The 10,877-nt window shown below is 45.4% G+C and overlaps 2 protein-coding genes across 2 annotated transcripts; one reads left to right on the plus strand and one right to left on the minus strand.

Moving 5' to 3' along the window:
* Window positions 1-748: 748 nt before the first annotated feature.
* Window positions 749-3,735, plus strand: LOC146960114 (uncharacterized). Its single transcript, XM_085772616.1, has one exon. The coding sequence runs from the start codon at window positions 749-751 to the stop codon at window positions 3,689-3,691; it is 2,943 nt and encodes a 980-aa protein (XP_085628742.1). The 3' UTR covers window positions 3,692-3,735.
* A 2,169-nt stretch (window positions 3,736-5,904) lies between these two features.
* Window positions 5,905-10,682, minus strand: LOC146960115 (ciliary-associated calcium-binding coiled-coil protein 1-like). The gene is made up of 6 exons (XM_085772617.1): window positions 10,602-10,682; window positions 10,399-10,487; window positions 8,615-8,784; window positions 7,756-7,891; window positions 6,309-6,381; window positions 5,905-6,198 (listed from the first exon to the last, which is right to left on the minus strand). The coding sequence occupies exons 1-6, from the start codon at window positions 10,680-10,682 to the stop codon at window positions 6,112-6,114; spliced, it is 636 nt and encodes a 211-aa protein (XP_085628743.1). The 3' UTR covers window positions 5,905-6,111.
* Window positions 10,683-10,877: the final 195 nt, after the last annotated feature.

Consider the following 10,877-nt stretch of genomic DNA (forward strand, 5'->3'; position numbering starts at 1 on the left):
AGGTGGGAGTAAATAAGGTCCACGAAACACCGAAACACCCCATGACCCTGGGTTCTTCACTGATGACGTGTCCAAGTATCACCGGAAGGTGTATTCAACTCCTATCCTACCTGGCTTAGCCAGTGACCTCCAGGAAAGTCTGGATGACACCCACGAACAGAGTGGCGACTGCTGGAGAGACAGCGGACAGCTCGGAGAGACGGCAACCGGGGCAGGAAGGGCTAGCCCCCCAACCTGCAGCTCTCGAGAGGGAGCACCCAATCACCCCGCTACGAAGAACCCTGAAGAAAGATACCCCCAGGGATGCCCGAGAGGGGGGGAGCATGAGCATCCCAATCGGACGGAATCACTGGTAACGACCCAAGCAAACGGACAACGGATTATGAATGCAGTCTGCATTTGCGGCAAGGTCTGCAAAAACCACAAAGGCCTGAAGATCCACCAGGCAAAGATGGCCTGCCTCAGGAGGAACCAAGTGGAGCAACGCTCAGGAACGGCAGCCGGCGCAACATTCCATGTGGTGCCGACAGCGGAACCTGGTGAGACGGAGGAGGTACCAGGTCCGGAATCACCCCACAGTACCCGGAACCTCCAAGCAACACCGGTCCCCACCCCAAGCAGGAAATCGGAACAGCGGAGGGTGATGTGGCCTGCCGCAAACAACAAGGAGTGGCTAAAGCTGGACGAGGACGTTGACATGTGCCTGGAAACCATCGCGAAGGGCAGTGTCGATCAGAAACTCCAGACCATGTGTACCATCATAATGAACATGGGAGCAGAGCGGTTCGGTGTTGAACAAAAGCGAGGAGCAAACAAGCCGGCGAAGCTCAACCGTCGAGAAGTAAAGATCAACCAGCTGAGACAAGAGCTGAAATCCTTGAGACGCCAGTTTAAGGCAGCTAAAGAAGAGGAGAGGACAGCCCTGTCAGAACTCACGAACATCATAAGGAAGAGGCTCATCTCGCTGAGGAGGGCGGAATGGCACCGAAGGAAGGGCAAGGAAAGGGCTCGGAAACGTAGCGCTTTCATTAGCAATCCCTTCGGCTTCATTAAGAAACTTCTGGGCCAGCGACGAAGTGGCCACCTTACTTGCCCTGTTGAGGAGATCAACCATCATCTCCACACCACCTTCAGCGACACCCTGAGAGACCACGAGCTTGGGCCTTGTAGTGGACTGGTGGCGCCGCCAGAACCTGCGACCCAATTCAACTGCACTGAACCCACCTTAACGGAGGTAAAAGAAGCTGTCAGAGCTGCAAGATCTAGCTCTGCTCCCGGCCCCAGCGGTGTACCCTACAAAGTTTATAAACAGTGTCCACGGCTCCTTGGACGTCTCTGGAAGATCCTGAAGGTGATTTGGCGGAGAGGGAAAGTCGCCGCCCAGTGGAGGTACGCAGAGGGGGTCTGGATACCAAAAGAAGAGGACTCTTGCAACATCGAGCAGTTCCGGATCATCTCGCTGCTCAGCGTGGAGAGCAAGATTTTCTTCAAGATCGTGTCCCAACGGCTGACAGATTTCCTTTTGAAGAACACCTACCTTGACACCTCGGTCCAGAAGGGGGGAGTCCCAGGGGTACCTGGATGCCTGGAGCATACGGGAGTGGTGACGCAGCTGATCCGGGAGGCAAGGGAGAGCAAAGGAGACCTGGCAACTCTTTGGCTTGATTTAACCAACGCCTACGGTTCTATCCCACACAAGCTCGTCGAAACCGCACTGGCAAGACACCATGTTCCAGACAAGATCAGCAGCCTTATCATGGACTACTATGGCAACTTCAGCGCTCGAGTCTCCTCAGGTCAAGTAACATCTGCCTGGCACCGCCTTGAGAAGGGTATAATCACCGGTTGCACAATCTCAGTGCCACTCTTCTCACTGGCCATGAACATGATTGTCAAGTCTGCCGAGGTTGAATGCAGAGGTGCCAAGTCAAGATCTGGAACACGGCAGCCGCCCATAAGAGCCTTTATGGACGACTTGACAGTCATGACAACATCTGTCCCAGGGTGCAGATGGCTCCTCCAGGGACTGGAACGGCTCATCCATTGGGCAAGGATGAGCTTTAAGCCCGCTAAGTCCAGGTCCCTGGTCCTGAAGAAAGGCAAAGTGACCGATCAGTTCCGCTTCGCCGTAGGAGGGACCAGAATTCCATCAGTGACCGAAAAACCTGTCAAAACCCTGGGTAAGATCTTCGACAGTTCCCTGAAGGACTCGGCAGCCATAGAACAGACCAAGTGCGACCTGGCAACCTGGCTCACCACCATCGACAAGTCTGGTCTCCCAGGAAAATTTAAAGCCTGGATCTACCAGCACGGAGTCTTGCCAAGGATACTCTGGCCCCTGCTGGCCTATGAGGTACCAACAACAACGGTAGAGGCACTCGAGAAGTCCATCAGCCAGTTTCTCAGGAGATGGCTGGGGCTTCCTCGGTCCTTGAGCAGCATCGCCTTGTATGGCCATTCCACCAAACTGCAGCTCCCTTTCAGTGGACTAACGGAGGAGTTCAAAGTCACTCGCTCCAGAGAGGCGATGATGTACAGGGACTCCGCAGACATCAAAGTCGCATCAGCAGGGATCCTTGTGAAGACCGGGAGAAAGTGGCAGGCTCAGGAGGCCATTACCAGAGCTGAGGCGCGACTGAGGCACAAGATGCTGGTGGGCTCTGTCGCGACAGGGCGGGCAGGTCTGGGTTGCTTTCCAAAGCCGCGCTACGACCAAGCCCGTGGAAAGGAGAAGCGTCAGCTGGTCCAGGATGAGATTCGAGCGGAGGAGGAGGAAGACCGATGCAGCAAGATGGTCGGCATGTCCAAGCAGGGGGCATGGACTCGGTGGGAGCACGCAGAATCCCGCAAGATCACTTGGGCAGAGCTGTGGAGAGCGGAGCCATTACGCATCAAGTTTCTCATCCAGTCAGTCTATGACGTCCTCCCGAGCCCAGCCAACCTGCACACCTGGGGCCTAGTCGATGCCCCTGAATGCAAGCTGTGCCAGAGGAGGGGCACCCTGGAGCATATCCTAAGCTGCTGCCCAAAAGCACTAGGGGAGGGGCGCTACCGCTGGCGCCACGACCAAGTTTTAAGATCTTTGGCAGATGCCACCTGCATGGCAATCCAGCACAGCAAGACCCAGGCTGCCCCAAAGCAGGCAATCTCCTTCATAAGACCAGGACAGAAGGCACACCAACACCAGCCCAGCTCTGCAGGGGGGCTCCTCACCACCGCTCGCGACTGGCAGCTCCAAGTTGACCTCGGCAGACAGCTTAAGTTCCCAGACAACATCACAACCACTCGTCTCCGCCCAGATATGGTGTTAACATCGGAGTCCACCAAGCAAGTGGTCTTAATAGAACTGACTGTCCCCTGGGAGGACCGCATCGACGAGGCCAATGAGCGAAAGAGGGCCAAGTACGCCGAGCTCATCGTAGAGTGTCGGAGTAACGGCTGGAAAGCACGCTGTGAGCCAGTCGAGGTCGGGTGCCGTGGCTTCGCAGGCCATTCACTTGTGCGAACCCTCAAACTCCTTGGAGTGAACGGACTGCAATCAAAGAGAGCCATAAAAAACACGCTAGAGGCTGCAGAGAGGGCCTCTAGGTGGCTGTGGATCCGCAGGGGGGATCCGTGGAACAACGCGCAACTTGGACACAAGCTGGGGACTGATCACCCCCGGCTGGGTCGCCCAGGAGAGGGTGTATGAAGATCAAAGACCCGAAACACCCCATGACCCTGGGTTCTTCACTGATGACGTGTCCAAGTATCACCGGAAGGTGTATTCAACTCCACATGTCTGAAATAACCTGAAACTAACTAACTAAAAAAATCTGTTATCTACATACACACCCTCTGCTTGTCTTTAACATCAGAAGTGTCTTAAACATTCGACTGTAACTTTTTCTCACTCAACTGCGTCTACCTCATAGACGTCCTGCTGAAGCTCACACCGGTCCTTTGTTTCATGTCATCTTGTCTCTCACACACAGAAATAGGCAACAAACAAAAAACGCTCAAAAATAACTCAAAGCCGATGCACTGACCCTCTGCCACACGGGCCAAATCGTTTCCCTACATGAATTTTGCAAAGCCTGATGAGAGCCACAAGCCTCATCAGAGCCCTGGGTAACTCCAAACCCTCCGAGACTCCGAGGCTTTCATATGGGAGCTTTTATTCCTTGTTGCAGTTTGAGACTTTGCCCGGATAAAAGCATTTTAAATAAAACATGCAGTGATTATTATTACTACAGATGGCGAAGGAGTGGGGGGAGGAGGAGGAGGAGGAGGAGGAGGAGGAGGAGGAGGAGGAGGAGGAGGAGGTGGTAGAGGGGATACAACACCATTTACAAGGACCCAAACTGGAACAGCACAGGCAATCTGCGACAGGCTAAAAACAGACCTAAAGTATCCCATATAGAAGGCTGAACGCACCCATGGACATGGACCGCACTTCTTCACCCATCATATAATCCAATATGGAAATGATTATTATTTTATTTCCCTTGCCCATTTTCCTTTTCTTGGTTGTAGGTGAAAAAATGTATTTCAGTGCAAACATAGCTCACAGCTGAAATACATGTACTCTCTGGTAAAACTGTGAGGAATACAAACATATAATCTAACAATATAAGTTGATACATTATTAACAGATGCCACAATCCCTTCTGAAGTTCTTCCCTGCATTATTAATCTGTTCTTTACAGCATACATGTGCTCTCTGTGTGTGTTAGGGTTACTATTAACTTATCTATTCTATATAAGATCCAGTCTTCATTTACCTCTCATCTCATTGTACAGATCACTGTATCATATGTTCATGTGTCTCATCTCATATGCACAAAATAATTCATGTACATGTAAAACTAAGATCATAATAACATTAATATATAAAAATCTAAATAAATATTAATTTGATTACTATAAATGATTAATAATCATGACTCCAGATGGATAGTACTGGTAGTGGTAGATAATTCAGTAACAGAGTATAGAGAGTCTCCACACAGGGTTCATGAACATAAATGGAAATGAATATAATAGAGATGAAATCATTAAAAAATATTCTGGATTTCAGCTTCAGTTTCAGCAGGTGTGATGAAGCTTGTTAAAAACACAGGAATACCAATCATGTTTTGAATAAAATTAATAGAACAGAAGACGCTGAACGCTGGTGACTTGTTACAGTGAGTTGCTAAACACCTCAGGTTAATAAATATGGAAACTGAAAGATGAAGAGACCAAACCCACTGCAGCAGTTTGAGACACAGTAAGTGGCTCTTTGTCCTGGCAACAGTCACATGACCAAAATCTGCTCCTCCACAATGTCTCTGAATAGAAACACTGGAGTTTATCATTACAATAGATGAACAGAATAGATGAAGTCAAAACACCCAAAGTAAGATACACACCTGATGTGATTTATTAGGGTTAACCTCATCATTATAACCTCTAAAATGGATTTGTCCATCTTTTCTACTATAGTCTTCCTGACATTATGAAGGAAGGAGTTAATTCATGGAGAGAGGCAACAATTACATTCTGCAGATCAATTACTCTCTGGAATGTGAGCATTATGTTAATATACACTTGAGAAACTTGAAGCCGAAGTGGTTGATAATAGTTCGCCTTTGTGTCTGTATGTGTGTGTGTGGTAACTCTCCACACCAGTCTAATAAGTATCAGTTTACTTGTGTTATTCCTTCTGTACCTGTTTCCTTTCTCTCTCCACCATCTCCTCCTCCACTGTTCCCCAGCAACACAGCCACCTTTCCAGCCAACTTCTCCACTCACATCCCCACTACCTTGTCAATTTTAAATGACCTTTAATAGCATATCTGAGTTTCTCTGTCAGCTTCTGGGTGAACTTATCCAAAACAAACATGACACTTTGTTCATTAACTTAAGAATAAAAATTATTTTTTAATGTTTCTATTTGTACTTGACTCAAAACGTATAACTCTACATCTGAGGAAAACAACACATCCATTTTTTTCTACTTGCTCCTTTACTTCTTGCATATATATGAATGTTCTATTATTATTAAAAATGCCCTTAAACCAAGTGAGCTCCAGTGTTAGCTGGAGTCATAGATAATCACATTACATACAGTGAATGGCCTGTGGCTGATTACTGGAAGTAGAGATGAAGGGAAATGTCATCGTCCTCCTCCAACGGCGTGACAGCATCCTGACTACCGAACACCTCGATGCTCCTCTGGAACACAGTATGTTTGAAATATTACATCAAGGAATACACACACACACACACACACACACACACACACACACACACACACACACACACACACACACGCGCTTCCTTACCTCCATGCTGGTCAGTAGCTCCTCTCTTGGTGTGGTGAGGAGAAGCTGGTAGAGTCTGTACTTCTGAAACAAGCTGCAACCAACACAACACACAGAGTCATCTGTCTGATTATAAAGCAGCTGCTAAATAAAACTCTTTATAATTATCAGGATATGTGATTTAAAAATGAGCTGTCAGGCCTCTGTGATCTCACCACCCTCGGCTCGGCCCACCTGAACATTCCAGGTCAGACATCTGAAATGTTTAAAACGTGACTTCAATAAACTGGTGGGTTCCCTCACAGTTCTCGATAAATGGATCTTTATCTCTGGCCCACACAGCCGTGGTGTGAGTTGTTTTAGCTGCACTCTGTGCCTCCACTCCTGGCTGCAGCTACTGTAACTTGTTCAGCCCACGACAGATGATTCTAACCTCTCCTGGAAACGTTGGGTCTGCCTCCGCTGTGATGTATCAACCACTAAATCCTACACTCACACACTGTAACGTATTTTACTCAATCTGGAAGCCTCCCTCAGTTTTAAATATTAGTAACCTTTCATTCATCTTTGAGTCAATTTTTGGAAAACCTATGTATGGACGGTTCCTCCCATCAGATACAAAACAGCACAGAAAGTTGGAATAATTTTGTTTTCAGACACATTCCTCTTTTTTTATTCCTATTTATACACATCAGTAATCACCTTTGACAAAATGCAGTGATTACATACTGAGTCCCGGTTACCCAGGGGAAATGAATTCATGCTTGTGGACAGTCTGCCACAACGTTTTAACGCATTGATCCGTGTCAGGGTTGGCCATACTCAATATTAGTGGCTGAGTGACATTTGAAAGAGTGATATTGGACATTCTTATGCATGAAATCCCCTCGATTATGTGTTTCTGTTAAAGGGGAACTCTGCAAGTCCGGTCGTTTTTCCTTTTGCTAACCCTCCTCCCGGCCATGTGCATTTGTTTTCAACGAAGCTGGCGAGAAATCATAACGTTATTTATCATATACGATGTTACGATGTGTATATTTGTGTATAGTTTTATCTGTCATAAACAAGAGATTACGGGTTACGGTGTGTTTGTGTCACTGTCCCGCAGAGACAAGAGCTGGGACACCAGGTCAGAGGCTCTGATCTTACAAGGTTGGTTTTCAGCCAAGAGACACTACATTGAAGGCACAGCGCCTCCATTCTCCCTGTAACAAGTTACAAGTCATTTATCTAACCATCACAATTACTCCGAAGCTGTTTATTTAAGGTAAAAATGTAGCATAGTTAAGCTAAAAAATCCTATTGTTCAATACCCCAGTATTGTCTAAGCCTGAATACACAGTTTGCAAAAGTTCGTTGTGGTTTAATAATTGGAAAAGATTGATTGACAATCATTTCATGAGAAGAGGTAAACAAATATACTATCTTATTCCAACTGTATGGGCAACAGTGTAGATCTTCTCGTTACCTGTCTTTGATGTAATCTATGAGCTCTTTGGCTTCATCTGTGTCCAGAAGTGAAGCGGTTTCCTCTGATGTCTGACAGGCTGCAGCTAAGGCTTTAGCAAACTCCATTAGGTTCTCCACAAAACTCATCTGTTTCTCTGGAATGTGATGACAAGACATGATTTAGCACAGTGATTATGACATACTCATAGGGTAAATACTAAATAGCTGTGTAACTCATTTAGTAGGCATGTTTTCTGCATTATTTTTTACAGAAAACAGCTTGCAGATACATATTCATTCATTTTGTTAATTGCAAAATTTAATTTTCTGGTTCTATACACACACTATATTTAGATCTTGTATTATCCACTGTATTACTGTACACAAATAATTTGAACCCAGAGAAATTTGATTTTCCCATGCACCATGAAAATCTATTAGCAGAAATACATACATGCATACATAATTGCATGGTAATGTGGAGAAGAAAGATTCAAATCAAATGATTCTACTGTACAACAATGATGTAAGTTAGATAAAATGAGTGGAGACTTGATGTGGACTACGCTGCCAGAGATTTACATGCATGGTTGGCTTTGGTAATGTACATTTAATTTGTAGCGAACGAGCTAAAACATGCTAAATCTGTGGTACGGCCCTGTAAAGTTTCGTTTCAATTAATTTGATTTGATGAAGCATACATGTGAGTAGAGTGACTGAAAATAACTGATTGCTGTGAGGACACACACACACACACACACACACACACACACACACACACACACACACACACACACACACACACACACACAGGTTTTTCTACCTCCTCTTTTCCCTCCCTATGACATACTGTATCTCTGCCTGTCTGTCCCACTCACCTCGTATGTTCTCCTGCAGCATGTGCAGCACAGCCATGGTGAAGGAGGTCTGTTTGGGGGTGAACCTGGCCTCTTTAGTCCACCAGAAACCACACACATAGTAATCGAGCAGGGCAGCTTCCTTCATACAGATCTGATAGTTCTTTAAGCCCAGGATCTCTTTCAGTTCCCTATAGACAGCACAAGTTGAAGAGTGCACAGTGAACCATCACAGCCACTGAAAAGCTAATGAACACCAGGCACTAAAGGACACAAAGTTATAGCATCCTTTTGGGAAAATTTGTGGGTTTTAACATTCTACAACTAAAACTTATGCACGGTTCCAGCCCAGTAAGTTTAAATATGAGATGTTTTAGGTTGACAAAATGATGAATAATAACAGAATGAATTCAGCATGTCTCTTTCAGTGTTCCTGGCAGCATGGAAAGAGACCTGAAACACAATTCATGTTGGGAGAATAAAACCTCCAGTGACTTAGTAAATAAAGCCCCTGTCTGGGTGGCTGTCAAGCTGCTGGCATTAATTCTAATAAGCCTGTCAGAAATAAGCATTTCTACTGATATTACCTTTACCTGCTTAAATGTCAGACCTGCTCAGCCCGAGACTTGTGTTAATAAAAACGCAAAGAACATGACAGAGCAGCAGCATGGAATGAAAATGGGATTTGCCACAACAATCACAGCTTGCATAGCCTGTCGTTTGGCCTCCAAGTCATAGTATTTCATTTGCATTTGGTCAGTACAACAGATGGACAAATGAGTGGAGGTTCTCTCTGCTGCTCATCTGCTGGTCATATCCTGCAAAGAACTACCGGAAATGAAAGGTCAGGAGCAGCCCATAAAAGGTGAATAAAAATATAATGGCTGGCAAGAGTGTGTTGTTGAGACAGAGACAGCCCTTGAACAAAGTTGATTTTCTCTCCCAAATTTGCCATTTTCATGTGAAAATCTCGCTATGACAATATACTGTAACTTTTTTATGTTTCACCAGGTCATCAAGTAAATGTTTGTGTTTGATGATGCTTTAACTCATTCTGGTGGAATTATAAATGTCAGATAACTGAGGCAGTCTCATGTGTCAAAGTGAATGTAGCACTATGGTCCTGTTGCACTGGTTTGGAGTAATTTACATTATGAAATGTATTTTAAAAAATAAATAAATAAATAAAATAAAAACATGAGGAGTGTTAAAATGCAATAGTGCCTCACACAAACAGTTTAGCATGGTCCTGCACTGGTTTGGAGTCAATAGGTCACATGACCTGGGAGCTATTGAGCTAAAACGCTCATATGAAATGTTCAAAAATGTATTCAAAAAAAGATGAGGAGTGTTAAAATGCAATAAAAAGAGTCTCACACAATCAATAGCACTATGATCCTGCACTGGTTTGGGGTCAATAGGTCATATGGACCTTGAAGCTATTGAAAAAATAGCTCATGCTATTTTTTCCATAGCTAAAATAGAGAAAGCAGTAAAACAACATAACGTGGTGTGTCTGATTCATCTAGAGTAGAGTAGTAAGATAAACTAAATATATGAGAGAAATATGATATTTCTAGTAGCTATATTAGGAAATAACACTGGTCGGATTTCAATGGCAATTTGTTGATGGCCCCTAGCTGTCAGGGATTACAGACCGTGTAAACAGAAATATAGGCTGCTTAAATATAAAAACCGTCGACTGTGTGAACACTACACATTTCTAATAAGCTGACTTATAAAGTCTTAACTTTACACAGGTTGTGTTGAACTTTGACCTGGTTTCACAGAGACAGGTTACTTACGTCTGGAGCTGTTCTGCGCTGCGCTGCTGCAGCTCTGCGATCTGTTGTAGAGACAGCGCCTCCCACTGCAGACGCACCACGTCCTCTTTCTGAGGAGACATGACAACACGGTCCACTGCATGTCCAACAAACCAAACACAAAGACAGTCAACAGAAGTGGTAAACGCAGAGCTCAGTTCTACCTGTAGCGGACTGTCTTTTACTTTTGGTGGCTCTCTCCTCTCACGACGCCTGGCTCCTCCGGACATGTTGACGCTCTGGTTGTTGCCGTAGCAACCTCCCATCAGCCCCAACAGTTACTTTGTTAACTCGGTGTCGCCATATCAGAAGGAAAAAAAATACATCTTTGCGCCTATGATTAGCCTATGGGTGATAAATTATAGGCCTATATAGACGTGATAAAGTCGAGTCACGTATTCACATGTTCTCAATTAAGGACGTGTGACTTGTGATGTTTTGTACTACTTAGACCAAACTAC

The sequence above is a fragment of the Trachurus japonicus genome, unplaced genomic scaffold (assembly GCF_045865225.1).
Source record: "Trachurus japonicus isolate A0001 unplaced genomic scaffold, Traja_1.0 AP030709.1".
Classification (NCBI taxonomy): Eukaryota; Metazoa; Chordata; class Actinopteri; order Carangiformes; family Carangidae; genus Trachurus; species Trachurus japonicus.

What these genes read in the sequence shown, in the direction of transcription:
- LOC146960114 (XM_085772616.1), top strand. Translation starts at nt 749, where the DNA reads ATGTGTACCATCATAATGAACATGGGAGCAGAGCGGTTCGGTGTTGAA.
- LOC146960115 (XM_085772617.1), bottom strand. Translation starts at nt 10,682, where the DNA reads ATGGGAGGTTGCTACGGCAACAACCAGAGCGTCAACATGTCCGGAGGA. An exon ending in AGCGCAGAACAGCTCCAGAC is followed by an intron (nt 8,785 to 10,398) that starts GTAAGTAACCTG and finishes TGCTGTCTATAG; the next exon opens with GGAACTGAAAGAGATCCTGG. An exon ending in ATAGATTACATCAAAGACAG is followed by an intron (nt 6,382 to 7,755) that starts GTAACGAGAAGA and finishes TGTTGGTTGCAG; the next exon opens with CTTGTTTCAGAAGTACAGAC.